Raw genomic sequence first — 22,635 nt, 5'->3', positions numbered from 1 at the left:
TCATTGCTTATAAAGTTAGCATGAAGGTTAAGACAAAAGTAATAACATTAACTGTAAGTACAATAATTATTGAAGAGATCCAAAGGTATAAAGATGTCAAATGTGACATCAAAAACATTATACATTGGGGGACAGTGTAAAAAATATTATGCTTTAGAATGTACAAACTTTGGTTGTTACCAACTTAAAGTTCATTGTTCTAGACATAGTATTTTGTTTAGCTTCATGGTATACACAAAACAAAAACCTGTAGTAGATACTTAAAGATAATGAGAAAGCAACTGAAGCATAACACTACAGAAAGCCATCAAATCATAAAGAAAGAGAAGAAGAAAGGAAGAATGAACAAAATGGGATAAAAACATTCATAGTAATAATTATTCTACCTTAATTTGAAATTCAGTCTTTGTGGTAAGATTCAGGCACATTGTAAAGAACCAAGTTTATACTTGTCAGAATCACACGAGATGTGTATGAACCTACACTTGACTAAGCATCACTCCCTGGGGAGGTGACTGAGCCCCAGAGGCCTGACTAAGACTCTCTCCTACATACTCTGATACGGCAAATCTTTGATAGGGATTACTTACATTTTGTTCTTTTGTGATTGCCCTGTAGATATACTCTGTTTTGAAATTACTGTATTTCTTCTGTCACAAACCCACCTACATATAGACACAAACACATACCACATACACAGCATTCACAAAACATTTATCTAGAGAACTTAACAGGGTCTTGATATTCAGCGCAACTATACATGGAACAAGATACACAAAAGGAACCCGTTTGTCTACAGGGTTAATTCGTAATCATTTTAGCTCTGATCATTGCCATTCATGTAAAATGGCGCTTAATCAATTAGTATTGTCAGTAGTAGTAACACTGATTCTTTGTTTCAGTTCCTAGATTTGCCATTTACCTGCCCATTGTTACTAGGTAAATTGCCATATTATTCAGTGGTATAGTTCCATTGTTTATAATAATTACCCCTCAAACTCTTAAATTTCCTCATTCTATCAATTTTTCTATTGACTCAGTAGATAATCATACTTTTTGAAAACCTGCTTTCATTCTGATACTAAACCCTTTTTAAATTCAGATATTTGGTAATTTTTCACATCATGATTTTCCAATAACTTAGTGTTGTAAGACAGTGTGATTCTAATTTCCGTCTTCTATATAGCTTTTCCAAATACCTCAATTATAAGAAAAGCTAAGATTACTTTGGTAATATGCCTACTTTGGGAAAGAAAGTCAATTTCTGATTGTAAAGAAAAATGTTAAAGAGCATACTCCTGGTACCTGTAGATTTTAATGCCTATATATATTTTTTTTTTCTTTCCAGAGATAATGGGCTTTTCTGAAGGATTTTGTATTTGAATGACATTTTTAAGGTGTGCCTAATGCATTTTTTTCATACTAGTGCTCTGAGAGCAATATTATAGGTCCCTGCTGGGCAGTAGGCAGAATGGATACTTCTATTCCCCATCTAATGTAGGTGGTAGAATATAATTAGGCATGTTGGAAATCTTCCTTGATGCTTCTGAGCTTGCTGAGAGGTGGGTTTTCAATCATTTACAACTTTCAGAAATTTCTTTTCCAGCCCACAGCTTGAATAACAATTATCAAAGGATTCTCATCATAAGTTTAACAGGTTCCTTCAACAAATGATTTTTGAGAAAGTTCTGAAAATATTTTTAAAATGTCATTGTTCTTTATTAAAAACATCATTTATTAATGAGCCATTACTTTTTAGATATTAAGGAATTTCAATTTGAAAGAAAAGGTCATCAGATTTGTGAGATGATAGTGGTTTAGAATTTCACAGTAATTTTTTTGGGGGAAATGTCATTTACATACTGAAAAATATTTAACAAGGACTTTGTAACAGAAAATATATTATTTTTTCCTTGTAAATGCCATACTATAAGTACATATTTTAGTTGGTATTTATTTCTTCTTATGAAGACTCTGATCTATCTCTAGAGAAAATATAAAATCATATAGCGATAAAGAAATATGCAGTGATTAGTGAATTACAGACTTAACAAAATAACAAATTTTCTGGTAGATGTAACTTCGAATTATTTATGTGATACTTCAGTGAATAATATTAACTAGATTTAAGAAATGAGATGAAATAAATTTGAATGAATGCATATTCAATGGTGCAGATACTTGGTACAGTTCTAAATATATATGTGAAATATATATAATTTTAAATATTTGAAAGATAATTAGAATATTGTGTTTATACAAGTACACACTTATTTCTATGATAATAGTTCAGCAAAAGTTCTAATAAAACTCTTACAGGAAAAAACATATTTTAAGAATTCCATTGTCAAGCCAAAGTATGCAAAAAATGTGCATTAAAGACTTAGTTACACAATAATCAATGAAGAAAAATGAATAATTTTAACAAAAGTTACTTTGGTATAGTTCTTGCAATGTTTTTATTTCTTCTGACTTGTGATTCCAGATAATATATTATTTAAATAAAATATGTTATTGAAAGAACTTCAGTAATAACCATTTAGTTATATATTGAGTTGTGAGTTTTGAAGGAGAAATACATCTTAGATGAGACTATTCTTTTACTATGATTTTTATTGTTATGATATATAGATTAAAATAGTTTCATTGCTGGTATTTAATCATCACCAAAGTTCATGTGTGGCACAACTTTAATTAATGTCTAGATTCTGTGAACTTTTAAATTTCAACTATGACCATTTTTACCAAAATTGTCTTCTCTATCAAATAGTGTACCAGACAGCTCCATTTGGATATTGAATTAATATATCAAGGTTAAAATATCCATTCCAACTCTATATGGTATTCCCAAGTTTGCTTCTCCATCAATCATCCCAAACTCATTAGATGGTGACTCCTTCCTTCCAACTATATAGACTAAATTCTTATAGCCATCTTTGACTATTTTCTATCATTATAAACACATTCAAATTTTTAGCAAATTCTATTAACCCTATTATAAATATATTCAAAATTTTGGTCAATTTTTTTAACACCCTACTGTTACTGTTCCAGTCCAAGGCAACTTATCTAGGTTACTGCAGTAACATTTTTTTAGAGGTTTCAGAATTGGTCCATTTCAAATAAGCAAAGTAATACCACTGTTTTATTCAGAAACTCCAATAGCTTCTTATATTATTTGTAAATCTCTACACAACTGTTATCTGTTTAGTAATACTGACATGACAGACCACTCTTCAAACCTTTATTATCTCCTCTTTTTCCTCATACCCTACTATTAAGATCAATTAATTTCAGACAAAAAAGATTACACATTTATTTTATCAATCCATGGGCATTGCAAACTTTTCAATGGTGTGTGTTTTCTCTCCATCTAGAACAATGATTGCACTTTGCCAATTATTTGTGTAGCAAAAACTATCACAGATACTTGATGTACTAGTGTTCCCAATTACTTTTGAGTTTGCTGAGAGAGTCCTTAATTGCTAAACAAATCTATGTGATAAATGATTTTTTAGTGGTATTGACGATACTTATGTTAAGGTTAGTTGCTGATTTCCTTAAGTAAATGAAGAATAAATTGTAGAACAGTCTTTCACTTAAAAAATCTGAAGCCAGTTAAGAGCTTAACCTATGTACAAATCACTAGAGTTGTTTTACTGTATGGGTATTTGCATTCTGTTCTGAGGTTCACTATATCCAGCAGACTCATAGGAGTTGTGACGATACACACAACGAAATGAAAAGAAATAATGCCAAAGGCATAGTAGCATATCTATCCATAAACAATTTAATTAATTGATATTCTCCTCTGATTGCTTAGTGAGTTAATAAGTTCTTTATTCATAAATTAAAATCTCCTGTGGGATCAAATGGCAGATGAGGTAATAGTTTAAGGACCCTATACAGAGGATATATAGAAGCAGGGGGTTAGCAAGCATTGTAACTGCACACTTTTGCTATGTATAACAGAGAAGATGGTGGAAGCTTATTGTGGCTTTCAACACTTTTTCCTGTGTTACAGGGAACATGCCTGACTGGCTGTTTTGAGCAGTACCTTGAGATAACTTTTTACCTGTACACACTAAGTAGTATAGTATTATAACATGATCTCATAAAATTTGCAACAATCTTCTGTGTATTGTAATTATTTGATCATTTCTCAAACTGCGTATTTCAGCACAGAATTAGCAATCTGATAAAGGCTGTTTCTTGTCATTTTTATGTCTTGAAGCAAAGGTAATATAATTCCTCAGACCATCACTAGCTCTAGCAGACTCCCTTTCATGATGTATGTTCATTATTTTTCATCATCTAATGATTGATGTACATCACTGTAAAGATTCATCAGACTTGTCTGATCCATAATTTTCTATGATCTTATCAGAAAAAGGAATAGAATATAGAAATACAGGATAGTTTATCTTCTCTTATTTTTGATAAAATCCATATAATATCTGCTCCCTTCTGTGGTTTAGTACTGTAGCATTGATTAATTTACTAAACACATTACCAAGGCTTATTAAGCTAGTTTTTGTAACAAAAAAGAATTTCTTATTGTATAGATATTTAAATGTATTTTTGGCATTATGTGTTTTTTTAAAGATTTATTTATTTATGCATACAAGAACCAGGGTACAAGCCAGAGGTGTGAGGGGTGAAAGGATTCACCAGAGACAGAGTGGGGAGCAGAACAGGCGGATCTACTGAAATATCCTGCTGAGGGAAGCAGTGGGCGAGTAAGGGAGGTCTGCTGCACCATTTGGGTAGCTCCCTGGCTGGGAATCGAACTTGTGCTGCAGTGGCTGTGGATAGCTTCATTGTGCTGTCTTAACCCCTTGCACCACCAGGGAGGCCCCTAGCTGTTTTTTTTTTAATGAAGAAAAACCAAATACATATGTTGCCAGGTAGTTTTCTACTTTGTGATATCAGTCTAGGAATCATATACAATGTTATAAACCAATGTTAACTTAACAAAAAGATAAATAAAAATAAAGTAAAACTATTAATATTGATATATACTATATGAATTTTCATATCAGTAAAAAATGTTATCAGAATATGCTAAATACTTTGCATTTTTGAATTTTAACTGTGAAACTAGTGACAATTGTAGAATACTTTTTAGAACTACTCTTTCCATACTTAATGGATAAAGAGGGCCTTGGTTTATATCCTGACATTAAATAATGACAACAATGCCAATAACACAGAAAGTGTGACAGGATGGAAAACATTAAGAAGAGAAAGAAAATGTGATTCCTATGATTTCTCAAACCTAATGTCTGGAGTTTTAAGGCCACAGTAGAGGGATGAAGAGTTTGGTTGTCTCTTAGTTGAGGAGACAGTTTTCTGAATTTGAGCGACCCAAGGAGTGATAGATGAGGGAGGAGACAGTTATGTGGGGAAGAGAAAAGGTCAGCAAATACAGACCTCCAGAGATCCTCAGCATTTTCCCTATGAAGTAGTCTTCAGCTGGGTATTGGTAAGTGTATATATATGAGGAAAATATTGAAGGCCATAGAGAAATCACTGTAATTCTGAGGTATATTAATTTACTAGGGTGAGCAAATCAGTCCTAAATTAGAGATTGCTCCCACCTCCTCCCAGAGGAGAAGGAACTGCCACATCTTCTAACAAAAAGTCTCAGGGGAATAACATTGTTTGTAAGTAATTTAACAGTGTCTCAGAGAAAAGAACGGACACATTTAAAGGAGTAAAAGAAATATAGCACTAAAATGTATGAGTCACAAAATCTGACATCCAATAAAATATTGCAAGCTATGCAATGTACATGAAAATATAACTTAAAATCAGGGAAAGAAAATTAGACACTAGAAAAAGATCTATTCATAACATACATAGTAGTATTAGCAAAAAGGTATATTTACATATCTGTTTTTTTTTTCCCCCCTGTATAAACTGCATGGGCACCTCAAGATGGGAGAAAGAGTAAAAATAATGAGACAAGGAAGCTATAAAACAGACCAAGTCAATATTGTACAGATTTTTAAAAAGACAAGTCAAGGGGACATTGGATGGAGTAACAACAGATTACATACTCAAAGAAAAGATTACAAAATCAAAGTGAGAACAATATAACCCATTTAAATGGAAAACAGACAGGAAGGAGATTCATGCATGCTTGCAGCAGTTCTGTTTTTTTCATGCACTGAATAAATGTTAGCCAAAGACAGCACAGAAACAATATTCCCAATCTAGTATTTTTCCTTTCTAAAATGTCTTGCAGAAATCTTTAAGAAGATGCCACTTTTAGGGGGGCGGGGGTGCGAGGGGAGGGATTGGGGTCAGAATGGGGGGGCTGCAATTGTATGGGGAATATAAAAATAAAATTTATTATTAAAAAAAAAAAGAAGATGCATTAAAGGAAAAGGATACTGACTCATTAATATTGATTAAATCTATTTAAGCTTTTGGTATAGCATTGTAATACTTCCTTTTGGGTATTGTGCTTCTTGCTTTAAAAAATCATTAATTGTCTATAATTTGAAGTAGATTACCATACTGTTTAGACACTGGCTACTAACTACAACTCTGATGATATTTATCATGCACCTATCACTGAACCAGCATCATCTTACATAGTTCTAACCAGATGTGAGGAAAAATACTGAACACCATGCACTGTGTATTAGTCAACTTATGCTGTCATAACTCAGCAAAATAAATAACTTGAAAATCTCAGTGGTTGCAGCACCAAAATTTATGTTTGTAAGTAGGCTGAAGCAGCTTGCTCTGGACTTAAATTTGATTTCTGATCTGTTCTGTATATTCTTAAAAGTCAGGAAATGAGATAAAGGAACACATCCCATATTGGATATGCTGTTTTAAAAATTCCATTATACAGTGTAAGATATAATTTTAAAATAAAGATGAGGACTAGAATAGTACAATGAAACCCCACATCTATCCCTCAACTGAATAGTTGTAAATATGCCATCCCAAATCTAATACTTTCAACAATGTACTTCCTCTATTTTCCAATAGGTTATTGTTATGTTAGCTAACAAAGCATTTTACATTTTTTATTAAAAAAACTGAGCCAAACCTATGAATTATCTAAAGTCTTAAAACAATGAAATCAATAGTGATTAGAGCAGTTTAATTTAATAATGTGATACCAATGCTTACAAAATAAGTTCACTTATGTGACATACATCATCATAATTCATCTGACCATCGTACAATAAATATTAAAAAGCAAGAATTTCAGAATATAAAATTCTTAATTCTTTCAGACTTTTTTTTTGTGGCCTTACTCTTGTGTGACATGAAACTAAACTTTACCTCAAGAAAGGATGTAAATTTTATATCTGGGTATCTTCTTGACTTAACCCTTTATGATTTTTAAGTAGCTGTTTTTTTTTTCTTCTTTTCCATCACAAAGGATATATAGGATAACTTGGAATCCAAAAATAATAGTGATAACCCTATTCCCCCTAATTTCTTAACTTTGGAGAAAGTTACAGAATTTTACAAGGCTTGAATCAGTGGTATTTTCCAAATTGGGAGTTTCTATCCTAGCCTCCTATTTATGGCTTGAATTTACAATATTCTGAATAACACTGATATCAAATATGCCACTGCATTACCTTCAGTTTTCATTAAATTTGTATACACATTCACATAAGAAAAAATAAATAACTTGTGAATCAGAGCAGGCAGCAGTTATGTCAAAATTATGGCCACCCTTGTTAAAACATATTCCCATTGTTCTAATTTACTTTCTTGGTGCTCCAATCATAATGAATGACCATGTAACTGACTGATCTTTGACATTAAAGTCATGGCATTTGAGTAGGGAATGTCATCCTGATGTAAATCTGGGTCAAGAACATATACCAAAGCCATTCACAATGTCGAATTTAATATTTAACATTTTATTAGTAGTATTATGGATGAAATAAAATATAGATCACTTACTTTGTAACAATCATTTATGTGAAATGTTTTATCATTCATCGTAGTAATTTTGCTCTCCTAGGATAGTTCTTGTTCTAATTTTAATTCTATCATTTATGTATATGTTACATTTTTTATTGACACATTGGTTTAAATAATAGACATAGAGTTGATAGGATCATGAGAACAATCTAGCATCAGTATGCACTTTTGAGTCAGAATAGAATCAGAGTTATTTCCCTGTGAGATGGAATGTCTCTTGACACTACAATGGAATGGATGTTGTATAAATTCATATTTATCACTTAGATTTGGAACATCAATATTTTGTACCAAACTATTTATCAAGCACTTGACAGATACTAAGTCGGTGGCAATCATTCGGTCATTTAATCTACATAGCATTTCTGTGAAGGCTGTGTTCAAACCAAAATCACAGAGAGGTTGAACTAAGTTAAGTAGTTAACCATGGGTCACAAAGCTTATAGGGGTACAGCCAGACTGTGAAATTTCCAATCTGGGTCTGCAGTCTACAGCTGTAGCTACTGTATTATATACTACATTAGGAAACACTCAGGCACTAATTTAAAATATTCATGTGTCATTCTGAAAACTAGCATTAGGACAATTATCAGTTGGAATACACCTTGCCTATTTTTTTAATTACCATCTCTGAATATTTTATACTACTTTTGATTTTATTATAAAAATTTTACTTATTGATATTTCAATTTAAATATTAAGTTACTGATAATATGAAGTAGAATGTATGGCAGTTTTTAAAATATTGGTAGTTATAAAATATGAATAGACATAGGTATAATTTTATATATTTTATATATATAGAATAGTTTTAGTAGCAAGATTGAATTTCGTGTCTAGGGTATTGTAACAGACCTAGAAGTATTTTTTTTCTCTTTTTTTCATAACTGTCTCCCAGACGATCAATCATGTAACACTGTTGATTCTGCCTCATTGGGTTTCTAGGCTCTCCTCACTTCTCCCCATCTCCACTACTGCTCCCCCAAACCAAAATATTATCAGAGCAGTTTGTGTTCATTGGGTCTCCCTTCCCTCTCTCAAATTCATTCTTCACTCTGGTGCATAAGAAAACTTGACAAATAACAAATGCATTCTCTTTATTGTTTTTCAGTCTGAAACTTTCCATTCCCTTTTCTACTTGCTTATATAGAGAGCATCCTAATTCCTTCCCTTGATATCAGTTTTGTACCCTTTTATTTACAACTGATTCATAGATCATGAAGTTACCATTCAAGTGTACATTTAAATACTTTTTAGTATAGTAACAAGTTTATTCAATCATCAGTGTAATCAACAAATTTTGCAACATTTTCATCACCTCAATTTGAAATTCTGATCCTCTTCTATGTCATTTCCAATCTCCTCACCATCACCTGCCACTGATGTACTTTTAGTTTGTGTAGATTTCTCTACTTAGTAATATCATGTAGATAAAAATATTCACTGTGGCCTCTATCACTAGCTTTTTTTATTTAGCATAGTGTTCATTTTATAGTTTATTTAAGTATTACATTTCTTTTTATTGCTAAATATTCTATGCATGGATATAAGATATCTTATTTATGCATATGAATAAATGGCCATTTGTACTTTTTTATTTTTTAAGATTTATTTATTTATCCATACAAGCACTGGGTACAGTCAGAAGCGCGGGAGGGTGAGAGAGGATTCACCAGAGCCAGAGAGGAGAACAGAACAGGCAGATCAACGAAATATACTGCTGAGGGGAGCAGCGGGCGTCAGGAGAGGTCTGCGCGCCATGTGGGACCCTCGCCAGCATCTGGGGATCGAACCGGCGCTGCAGAGGCTGCGGGCAGCTTCGCAAGCCAGCGCTCAACTGCTATGCCAATAGGGGAGGCCCAGCTGTCAGGCATTTTATCACTATTTGGCATTTCCACTAACAATGCATAGGTTTTATTTTCTTACATCTTAGCTAACATTCATTATTTTTGTTCTTGTACTCATCCCAGAGTGAGTGAAGTAGTATTGTGGTTTTGATTTGTATTTTTATAATGGCCAATGATATCAAGCATCTTTTCATGTTCTTTTTAGTCTTTCAAAGGAATACAGGCTACCTCAGATGAGTTGTATATTACAATTGCAATTTAAATTTAGCAATTAATGTATAGCGAGGTAAGGTCACAAAATACCATGTAAGTAGCTCTCCTGCCCACCTGTGATGATGCAAGTGCCTCTTTTTTTCTTTCCCTTTTCTTAATAAACCTGTTTTTAAATGTAGCCTTAAAAAAAAAAAAGAAAAACCTATAAGGTGATGACATATTTTAAATGTCCAGCAATTAAATTTAAAAAAAATGCTTATATTGGAGCCACACTCAACTATCACATGTTAGCATGTATGTGGAATATACAGAAGCAAAACAAATAGCAAAACAAAATCAAACATGTATAGAAAGCAGATTGATAGTTGCCAGGGAGACAAGAGATTGGGGTTGGGTAAAATGAGTACACTGCACAAATGATCCACTGTACAGTGATGGATGGAAACTAGACTTTTGGTAATGATCATGATGTGGTGTATACAGATGTCAAATTATAATGTTGTATACCTGAAGCATGTAATTTTATAAACCGTTATTATTTCAGTGAAAAGTTGTTTTAGAAATAGTTACATCATGAAAATAAGGTAGTTATCACATACATCATTGATTAAAAGATTACTGAAACGGCAATAAACATTAGAAAATCATTCCATTAATTAGCAAAATGATATTCAAATAAGCAGTCCTTAAACTGACCTGGAAAGGCAAAAATTATAACATCAAATCATATTTCAAACAGTGCCTTTCTGTAAAAAATTAGAATAGTAATGTACAATGAGACACTTCATTTTCTAATCTCACTTCATGCAGTGCCAAAACCTGAAAACACTAAATGAACAGATAATATACCCATTAACCTGTCTCAATCAAATATCAGATGTCATAAGTGAATCTTCATGTGGTGGTGAATTAAAGCCAATATATAAATGAATTTCTTTTAGAAATGTGATTTATGAGTTGTCCTAGTACACAGTCTTTTGGAATGTCAGATATGAGACAGAGTAACTTTCGTCTTCTGGTGTCAGTGTTTCAGACAAATTCATGTTATGCTTTATGACAGAGCCGATGCCAAGTCTGGAAATGACTTATGATTTCATAGGGTACCACTAATCCTCTCAAACAATATAGTTATTCTAGAATTTCTATTAATATTTCATATATATTTCTATTAATGTTTTCAGATAACATTTAAATGCCAACATTTTACTTGTAACTTGCTAATCATCTTAAATACACCAATAATTTTTCACAGGTCAAAATACACATAATTTGCGATAGGTAATAACAAGAGGACTTTTATTCTCAAAGGAGTTAAATTTAATTTTGAGTATTACAAAAGTGATATATTTTTGAACTGAAAAATGAATTCACTTTTCATCATTCAACATTAAACTGAAGGATTTGGGATTTCATTTTTGAGACAATACAATGTTGTTTATGACCTTTATCATGGGAATGTGAACGTTTCATAACATTATTATGAGTATTAAAAGTTTGCTTAACAGTCTTAACTACACAAGAAATAATTTCTGCAGATGGAATGATTTTTGCTGAAAAAACATGGTAAATAATGTTGATGGCTTTTGCACAGTCATGGAGTCTTTTTGGGTCACATTCAGCCTCAGTGTGATTGCGCTGTCTGAAAATCCCGAGACATCTGTCAGAATCTTTCCAACTCGACAGGACGAGTAAGACTGTAAATAGGAAAGACAGAGCAGATAGGACTATAAAAACAAATGCTAAAATTGGAAGTGAAACTATTTGGCAAGATGATAATTTGAGATTTCTTATCACTTAGAATATAAGTAGATAATAACTAATAATATAAGTGATCCATAACTGAGAAGAGAGGATGGCAGGGGGCATGAATACATATTTGTGTCATTCATACAAAAAAGACCACCTGTTGGTGAGAACAGGTGATGCTGGGTGAGGGGGTGATGCATTAAAATCTGCATGTCCTGTTGGAGATGGATAACTATGGCATATGTCCTGTAAGTAGATTTCTAGTACTGAAGCTCCAGGGTAAGAGGATCCCAGATAGATTAAAAGTGATCATCAGTGTAGGTGTGGGTGGGTGTGTGACTGACAAATTGCAGTGTATTGAGTTGGAAAGAGACCAGTGATTAGGACAGAACAGACGCATACAGGGAGAGAGGATCTTGCAACCCAGACTAAGGGATAGAAAGAACAGGGAGAGAAACCAGGAGAGTGGGGGTGTCTTCATAGACCTGGGAAGTTAGTACAGAAGGAAGAATGATCATTCAATAGGATTCAATGATGAATAGAGGTGCAGTAGGGACCAAAGAATTACCACTTAGTGTTTGAAAAGTAGTGTTACCTTGGATAGCAAACTGACTGTTGGCTTTTGGGTTTACTCAGCTGATTTTTACTTCTGTGAATTCTTGCTTTCCCTCCTTTTTTCCTAAATTAAGTTAATGTGTTTGACAACAGTATATTATAAAATGTGGGAAGTCAATGGGCTTCTGCTTGAAAACCTCACCTTACTATTTTTTAAAGCAGTACTTAAGAGTCAGAGAACACATGTTTGGCCTTGAATCCTGATCTTAGTTGCATAACTCATCCCTAGTACAGTTTGTTTGCTTGTTTTCAAAGAACATAAGTTGTAAATAAGATGAGCAGCTAATTTGACTATATAAAATTGCATACCTATATAAAATTAAATAGCAGAAAAGTAATGAGATCCTGAACTATAAATTTCAGGTTTCAAAAAAAGCTTTAAAATAGTCTTGATACAATTATAATTAAGGATGATAATTTCATTACAAATTACACACATGATGTTCAATTTATTTAAATTTTTCATATGGATAATTAAACTGTTATGTAGTTACATGGTAACATACATATTCTAAATATATGGCATGCGATATTTTATTGAGGCTCTCAAAAACTCAAATAAAAAAGAATCAATGCCATAATTCTGAAGTACATGTTTCCAATGAATGACAAATATTAGAGGTTCAGTATATTCCCTGATAATACAAAGAAGTCAATGAATAAACTTTATCTTTCAGTAGTTTGCTATAAAAATAAAGTGAATTAAGCAAACAATTCTAGGTATCGTAATTATGTTGCACACAAGAATTCTTATTTGAATTGTAATCTGTAGACTATTGAATTAGAAGCAATTCCTTGACTTGGGTCAATAATCATAGAGTAAGTAATTAATCATTTCTGTGTTGTTTCCATTGATTGAGAATGACAGTGCTATGGTTTCAATATTGGGTCTATGATGCATGTGGATTTATACTCATGAGCAGTACTGCTGCATTTGTTCTAGAATGACAACTATAAATTCCCTTTAAATAGTTTGTCATACATCATGATATATTTTCTTACATGGTGAACCATAAAGTTCTATAGGAATATCATTTTCACTGGTAGATTTTAGCCAGAATCAAATAGGCATTGTTGTTTCGTTTGCAAGAACGTAATTGGAAAACAGCAAAACCATATCAGAACATGCAAGCTTTTTTAAAAGCAAAAAGCATAAGTAAAAGAGGTCAATAAACATGTGCCTGAGTTTTTACTAAATGTCAGTGTCCCTATAAGCAAGGAGGCAGGAAAACATGGATAAACTGAAAACAGTAAATCATAAATATACCGCTTATTTGAAAAACAAATTTATACAGGTAAGAATTTATTTTCATGCATTTTTGTACATGACCAATGCCATAAGTATCATCACCATTTTGCATAAAACAAGCATAAATCTTTCTTTTTCCTGAATCAATGCAAACAGAGCCCAGACGGCCGTGTTGAAGTCAAAGGGCAGCATGGAAGCTCATCACTGCATATTAAAGATGTGAAGTTGACAGATTCGGGGAGATATGACTGTGAAGCAGCAAGTACAATTGGAGGGCATCAAAAGAGCATGTACCTTGATATAGAATGTAAGTTAATTTCACTTTGAATGTTTATTAAAGCAACCCCTCTTGCTTTAGAAAATATTAATTTTTGTAAGATGATCAAAATATACATAGTTCATTTTGCAGTGTTTAATACAAAGCTTTTGCATGAATGTAGACAAAGTCAGTTATTAGAGACATCTAGTGGATGTGATGGGACATTTCAGTGTTATATATCTAGTGGCCTTGATATTTCTTACCACGAATACTGTAACGTTGTTTTGCAGCATTTAATTCAAAACACAAGCAGAACTATTTTTTTAAGATTTTATTTATTTTGTGCAGAAGAACTGGGGTGTAGGCCAGAGGTGCAGGGTGATTGGTGTGAGAGGATTCACCAGATACAGAGTGTGGAACAGAACAGGTGGATTGACTGAAATACACTGCTGAGGGGAGCAGCGGGTGAAACAGAAGTCTGCTGCACCATGTGGGTCAGCTCCCTGTCCGGGGATTGAACTCCTGTAGCAGTGGCTGCAGATAGCTTTATAGTGCTGCATCTTAAGCCCTTGCGCCACCAGGGAGGCCCTGTATAGTATTTTAAAAAGCAGTACTTAGAATACTCTGTTTCTCAAAGACAGATTGCTAAGAAAAGATAATTGTCACATATTTCTACACTCATTGAAATTCTCACCTGAAAATATGTAATTTTTGTAAGAATCACAAATATTTTAAGTAATTGAAGAGAAAATAATATTATTCAGTCTTTTCTACCAATTGTCTTGTGTTTCCTTAATTTTTAAAGATCCATATACCCTCTGATATTATTGCCTTTCAGCCTGAAGAAAATTCTTCTCTCTTTTTTAAGAGTATAGTTGTTTAACATAAAGTCTGCTAATTTTTTCATCAGAAAATATTCTGCTTCTGCATTTAATTGAATGGTATATTTCTTGGAAAGAATTCAGTTTGACATTGTTTTTAGATGTGGGTCTATGATCTTCTAATCTCCTTGTTTCTACTAAGAAATCCATGATATTTGAATTGTTGGTCTTTGTATGCCATAATCATACTTTTTTTCCCTTCCTTTTAGTAATGTGATGTATCATACACTTTTGTGTAAACAACACTTAATTATCTGAAATAAACACAATTTGATCAAATGTACTGTTGAATTTGGTTTGCTGTTATTTTGATGAAGATTTTTGCATCTTTGTTCATCAGAGAGGTTGACCAGAAGTTTTTTTGAGTTTTTTTCCCCTGATATTCTTGTCTAGTTTCAAAATCAGGATATTTGCTTCATAGTATGTATTTGGAAGTTTTCCCTCTTTGTCAATTTTTTGAAATATTTTAAACAGGAAAAGTGTTAATTCCTCTTTAAATTTGATAGAATTTACTAGTAAAGGCATCTAGTTCTGAGCTTTTTTCTTTTTTGAGGGAAGTTTCTATTCCTGTTCTGTCTTGAAATGTGTGTTTTTAAGAGTTTGTCTATTGCTTATAGATATTCAACCTGTTTCAATATTATTGTAAATAATACTCTCTTGCGTCCATTTTGTTTCTGAGTATGTGCTATAATTTCATTTTATTTCTGACTTTAATTGTTTGTGTTTTTCTTCCCTTTTCTTTGTTTTTTTTTTTTTTTTTGATGTGACTAGAGGCTTGTATATTTTGATAATTTTTACAAAGAAACAGCTCTTGATTTTATTGATCTTTATTTTGTTTACCTAGGCTCCAGTTTTTATTATTTGCTTCCTTCTAGTGATATTTGGTTTTGTCTTTCTTGTTTTTCTAGTTCCTTTAAGTGAAAGCTTAGGATAGTATTTGTGATACTTCCTTTTTCTTGAGGTAGGACATTGTTGCTATAAACTTCCTTCTTACCACTCTTTATTTGACATATCCCATAAATTCTAGTAAGTTGTGTCTTCATTTGTATTCATGCTTAGATTTCTTTTTAATTCAGCTTTGGTTTTATTACTGACCCAATAGTTGTTCAGTGGAATATTGTTTCCACATATTCGTGGTGTTTTCTTTCTTCCTTTGGTTGATTTCTGTTTTAACACTGCTTTGATAAGAAAATACACTGGAACAGATTTCCATCTTCATTTTATTGACACGTTTGTTTCATATTGTCTGTCCTTCAGAAAGTTCTGTGAACGTATCAAAAGAACATGCAGAACTTTGAGAAAAGTAAGAAAATCTATTTGAATAAATTTGAATAGGAAATAAAAAGAACCATAAATTAAAAAACAAAATAGCAGTACAAGTCATATTATCAATCAATATAATCAATTATATACTTAGTGATCATATCAATAATCATCCAACATATGAATGAACAGAACCCACCAGTCAAAAGACAGGGATTGACAGGAAAGGATAAAACATAAAAACCAATTACATGTTGCTTATGAGACTCACTTAAATGTAAATACAAACATTGACTAAAAATGAAAGGGTGGAAAATAGTACTCTAAACCTATGGAAAAATTTTAAAAAGCAGGAACCGCTATATTTATATGAATTAGACATTCAGCCAAAAATGAAAGCCAGAGACAAATATGGGTGTTATATAATGATACAGGGTTCATTATAAAATAACAAGTATTAACGTATATGTATCCAACACAGCAGCACCAAAATATATAAGGAAGGATGTAAACAAAGCTGAAGGGAGTCATTGAGGAGCAACACAATAATAGTAGGAAATTTTAAACCTCCCCCCCTTACAACCATGGATAGAGATCCAGACATAAAGTCAAAAAGAAAACAGTGGCTTTAAATGAAAACATAGGTGAAATCAACTTAATAAGTATATACAGGTCATTCTGCCCCAAAACATTATCTAATTTATGCTACTAAGTCTATCTAGTGAGATTTTATTCTAAGATACATTTTTCTCTAGATGCCAAATAATTTTGTATTTTAAATTTTCTGTTTCTCTGCTAACACTTATTAAATATTTTGTTCAATTTAAGTATGTTTTTTCTTTTAAAAAAAAGATTTATTTATACATACAAGAACTGAGGTATAGACCAGAGGTGTGGCGGGTTGGGGGAGGGGATGTGAGCGGATTTCCCAGATACAGAGTGGGGAGCACCGAAGCTGTAAATACTTAAGTGAGAATATACTGAAATATACTGCTGAGAGTGGGGGAGACAAGAGAGGTCTGCTGTGCCATGTGGATTAGTTCCCTGGCAGGGGCTTGAACTCATGCTGCAGTGGCTCGTGATGGCTTGATAGCACTGACACTTCAACCTCTGTGCCACCAAGGAGGCCCTTAACAATGTTTTATTTTACCTCAAAGAGCATAGTCAAATTTGCTTCTCTAAAGTCTGTATCTGATTGATTCAACACCATTAGGATAAGCATATTTTCTTTCCCATTCAGAATGGTCATATCACTTGATTCATTTAATGTCAAGAAATGTTTGACTGTGCCCTGGATAATGTAAATAATGTCTGACTGGGTCTTCTGACAACCATCTGACAAAGCCGTTTTAAGTGATAAATGTCCCTACATTCCCTGTTGCTTCCCTGTGAGCAGTGATTCCAAGTCTTAGTTTATTCCATCAAGTCCTTGTTACGTGGGTTTGTTACTGTACTAGGCATGGAAAGCTCTGGACTTCAGTTGAGATTTCTGTGATTTAATACACAGAATTATGCACCTCCTTCACTGCCTCTTATCTGAGACCACCACCACACTATACATCTTTTATTGGCTTAACTCCAATGTTCCTTTGTACAACTTTTAGATCCCACATCACTTTGAAGCTCCTCAAATAGCACCTGTCCCCTGTATAAAGAAATAATAAGAGGGATAATGGGGAGCTGGTTTTTAATCCTATCATCTCTCTGAACTTTTTTTTAGACCTACATTAATATCTTTTATTCTCATATAAAGATTGGTAGAAGCTTTGATTGGATATTGCAATATTTTATTAATGATAAATAATAAAGCTATGCAATAAGCTTTTATCAAATGTATAAACTTTTTTGTTATAAGATAGAATTTTTTATTGACAAATTTATAACAATAAAATTTTCATCCCCTTACCTAAGATGCTATGGAAAGTCATCATGGTAAATAAATGCTTGTCTGCTACAAATGGTAAGGATATTTTATTATACATCTTTGAATCAAAACATTATAGAAATGATAAGAACGACCAAAAAATTGCAAAATGTTACAAAAATTACTTTTTATTACATGATGGAACATACAGTAGAATATTGCTAAAAATGAGGTGAGAAGAAGCCATTTATAATTTGATTCCAACCACATTTATTGTAGTAGCACTAAACTTTAGGTGTTTTGGAGATTAAGCCTATTTTTTTGTTGTTGTTGTTCAATACCTCTTTTGTGTTTCAGCTTAAGCAAATTCCTTGGCAGATTGCCAGTTCATTTCCAACATTTCAAAGGCATTACCCTTATGAAGAAGCATGGGTTGAACTGAAGTTCTAATTTATAAAACAAAAGCACTAATAGGCATGCGATATCTGGCTTAATGCAATAAGCACCAATTACATAGTATGTTTGATTACAGTTAGAATATCATTAAGTTTTGTGACTAGGTACTCATTACTTATTAACTATTAATTAGACTTAATTATTTTATGTGATACATTTAATTTAATAGTTACATGGTAACAATGCATGTTAAGGAAATATTGAATTTTTCATTTACATTTTTCTCATTGAACTCTTTACACTTGCTTTCATTTCATGTTAGACATAGTAGTAATAGTTAAACGCATTTTCTCCTGTGGTAAAATAGTCATCAGCAATGTCATAAACCTTTAAAATATATAATAATATAAATTAACCGTATAGCAGATTAATATTAGATATTCACATGTATTGTATAGAATTAATAAATCTTGCTCTATGTAGTTATATATAAATTCTTCAAGTTTTACAATCTGTCCAGACAGCAGTGATTCTAGTAACATTATCTCCTGTAAATATTGGATGAAGTGAATAAGATGTGAACATTGTTTTAAAATATAAAGAATATCATTTAAATAAACATTTAGACATTTGAGAACTCCTTGGTCATAGTGGACACACATTTTAGAAATGTGTGAAATAAATTTTCAGAAATAAATTGGTTCTAAAGTCAGCAACTATTTAGGTTTTATATCCAGTGTGATAATTTCAGTGACAGCATCTGAGAGAAAAATAAAGCTTATCTCTATAAGATAAGAAGATAAGAAATGCAGAATATTAGAACGACATGATGAACAATCTTTACTGCTCAGCTGTATTTTTTTAAAAGATTTATTCATTTATGCATACAAGAGCTGGGGTACAGGCCAGAGATGTGGTGGGTGAGAGGACTCACCAGAGACAGAGTGGGGAACAGAATGGGCAGGCTGACTGAAATACACTGCTGAGGGGAGCAGCGGGCGAGACAGGAGAGGTTCTTCTTGCCATGTGGGTTTCTCTCTGGCCAGCTGGGGATCAAACACATGCTGCAGAGGCTGCAGATTGCTTCATACTGCTCAATCCCTTGCACCCTTCATGCTCAATCCCTTGCACCACCAGGGAGGCCCTCAGCTGTATTTTTAACCCAAATTTTACATGAGCCCCCTAGGAAAATTTGATATATCACATTCCTCATGAGCATAAATGCTATCAGTTATTCTAGTTTATCACATTTTTTTCTATCTCTGACAGGTAATCATATGATTCAAATCTGTTATTTTCAATGTATGTCAAAGATTACAGCGATGAAAAGTTGTTAAGGTATTTTAGGAAATATTCAGTCCTTGACAGGATAAACCTTAGATACAAACAAGTATCAGACAAAAACAAACCAGTCATTTTGTGTAACTACTGGATTTATCACTTCCTCTTGGCACCTACTTAACCTCAGTGGTCACAAAAATAATGAAATTTATCTCTAGTTTACCACAATATCTGTCCTTCCTCCGGGATGAAGACCTTGCTCAAAAGGTGGCTTAGTTCTAACCATCTATAAGTGTCATATTTTGGCTGCTGTAATTAAATACCATAGTGGTTAAAACACAAACATTTATTTCTCATTTCAGTTCTGATGTCTGGAAGTTCAACATTGGACACTAGAGTGGTTAGGTTCTTAGTTAAGGCTCTTTTGATAATTACATTTTCACTTGACCCCTCTGTGGCACTTGTGCAGAATGAGAGCCTTCTTATTGTCCTCCTTCTTTAAGGACATTAATCCCATCTTGGGTTTTTCACCCTTATGATTTTATCTAAAATTAATTACATCCCAAAGTCTTCATCTTCAAATGCCATCATATTGGGGAATAGGGTTACAGAATATGTATTTTTTGGTGGGGCGTAAACATTCATTCTATAATAATGCTCTTTAATTTCTTTCTCCTTCCTTGGATATGGTACTTTAATAAATACACCTTTTCAAATATACCACTCTATACCTTAGTCCAGAGTAACATGGCCACCAAAAGCTGCTAAGGTACTTACTCCTTGAAAAAGATCATTCCAACATCTTCAATCCAATTAATTTGAATTCTGGCCACAAATCATTAAATCTTTTGTATTCTAATTTCAGTGGAACAGAGTCAAGGACAGATTTTTCTTAATCTATGTCTTGTTGATATCTAATCCACTACCTTAAGCCAAATTTGTAATGATTCAAACTACTGAGCAGTTTTCTAGTATGCTGAGCTTTTCTAAAATAATATTTAAATGTCATGGTGTAAACAGCTGTCTTGATATTTTAATGAATTTGCTTGATCTTATTCTAGGACATTGCTCAAATCATTTAAATTATCTGAATTTCAGTTTTCTGTTTTGAAAAGAGAGATGGATTTAAACTTATTTTTTTATGATTGTAGATATACTGAAGTTAGGATTTTCATTACATTTTTTCATACAACAAAATTTATTGTGCATGTCCCAATCATTTTTCTAGTTGTTGAGTATACAGAATTGAATAGAGCGAACAAAAACAATGGATTTTTGGATCTTACATTCCACCAAAAAAAAGTGATAATAAACAAAACTAGCACATGGAAAAAATGAAAAAGGCTAAGGAGAATTTTTTTTAATTTTTTAAATTTATTTAAAATATTTATTTATTTATGCATACAAAAACTGGGGTACAGGCCAGAGGTGCTGGCGGGTGAGAGGATTCACCAGAGTGGGGAACAGAACAGGCAGACTCACCGAAAACACTGCTGAGGGGAGCAGAAGGCAAGACAGGAGACGTCTGCTGTGCTATGGGGGTAACTCCCTGGCCAGCCGGGGATTGAACTCACGCTGCAAAGTCTGTGAATAGCTTCACAGTGCTGTGCTTAAACCCCTTGCACCACCAGGGAGCACCTAAGGAGAAAAAATTTAAAGCTACACAATGTGATACATCAGTCAGTTAATGATATGAAATTACAGATAAATAACACCCCCGAGTTCTCTGGTGTTCAATAATCATTCGCATGCTCAATTGGAATCTGGTGACTAGGCTGATCTTGATTAAGGAGTTCTGCCTTAAGTAGTAATGGTTCACTCTATGCTTTGGGTTCAGTCACATTTGTAACCAGTCTTAGGAGGTGTCAACTGCAGGGACAGAGACATGTCATGGTGATGGCAGAAAATCAAGAAAACAAATAAGATCAGCAACAAAAGCAATTTTCAAGTGTTTTCTCTAGTTGTACAACTCAAAAATGTCATTCATTTGTGGTCATGTCAATACGGCAGGTAATGCCCTCCTCTTCCCTTGGGAGGGCCTGTGGAGTGGATATTTACCCAATCATACATGCCATACCAGACTTATATGCCTGGGAGTGACATATCAGATAGTCCTACAATAATATGAGTATTTATGCTAATTATTTTTCAAAGTTCTTTTAAATTTTTATCCAACCTGCTATACAATTGACAAGAAATCTCTATAAGTAGGAAATATATATTTTTATCCATAAAGTATACTAGCTTGGAGGAATATGGGTGTTTTGGTGGTGGGTGTGTGTGTTAACAGCACCTGAAAGGGGAGATCCTATGTGTCTAAAACACAAACAATTTTATGAACTATATTTTCTCAATTTAAAAAATTTGGATATGTAAAATTTCCAAATCATATTCTAATAAATCAATACTATAGTAGCATTTGCCAATATGTACATTTGTTTTTTTAATTTCATTAATTTTTTTGGATTTTGCATAATTAAGAAATGCTTCCTTTATAAAACCCTTAGATATATAGCTATTTTTTATTCAGAGTATGGTTACCAATGTATTTTGACTTCTATATATTTTAATTTCTCTAATTCTTATTCTATTAATATTGTTATAAAGTTGCAGTTACTAACAGTAGAAATGTTTTATATAATAATATATTGCAAGCTACTTTATCTTGCTTTATTCACTTTTTATAGTATATTTAATGCTCAAGATGGGAAAGATATAGTAGGTAGTATATGTATTCTGGGAAATAAAAATAATGAATAAACAATTCTTGACTCAGAAAATATACTATTATCTATGTCCATGCACACAAGTCATTCATTACCTTCAGCAAAGAAATATTTTTTTTTAATTTTTGTTTTTTCTGATACAATGTACTACAGATGTATTGCTTATGATTTATTTCTAGTCATAACTTGATTCTTATTTTCATTCTATCTAGCTTATTTTGCTGCATTGTAAAAAATAAATTTTGATTCTTGTTTATCACCTATTTAAATAGAAGTATGATCATCAAAAGCATATTAAAATATATGTCAATATAAGCAGAAGTTACAGGA

At 32.6% G+C, this 22,635-nt stretch overlaps 1 protein-coding gene across 2 annotated transcripts in view; it reads left to right on the top strand.

The window, feature by feature from the left end:
- The window catches only part of NCAM2 (neural cell adhesion molecule 2), a 413,941-nt gene that overhangs the window by 301,161 nt on the left and 90,145 nt on the right, over positions 1-22,635 (top strand). For both annotated transcript variants that reach the window (XM_054700347.1, XM_054700348.1), the window contains exon 9: positions 13,792-13,942. In XM_054700347.1, the coding sequence (XP_054556322.1) occupies positions 13,792-13,942 (151 nt within the window). The remainder of the gene's footprint in view (positions 1-13,791; positions 13,943-22,635) is intronic.

This window comes from Talpa occidentalis, unplaced genomic scaffold, assembly GCF_014898055.3.
Source record: "Talpa occidentalis isolate TD23 unplaced genomic scaffold, MPIMG_talOcc4v2.1 talOcc4.4, whole genome shotgun sequence".
In the NCBI taxonomy this organism is placed as follows: Eukaryota; Metazoa; Chordata; class Mammalia; order Eulipotyphla; family Talpidae; genus Talpa; species Talpa occidentalis.
This window is presented reverse-complemented; position numbering and strand designations above follow the sequence as displayed.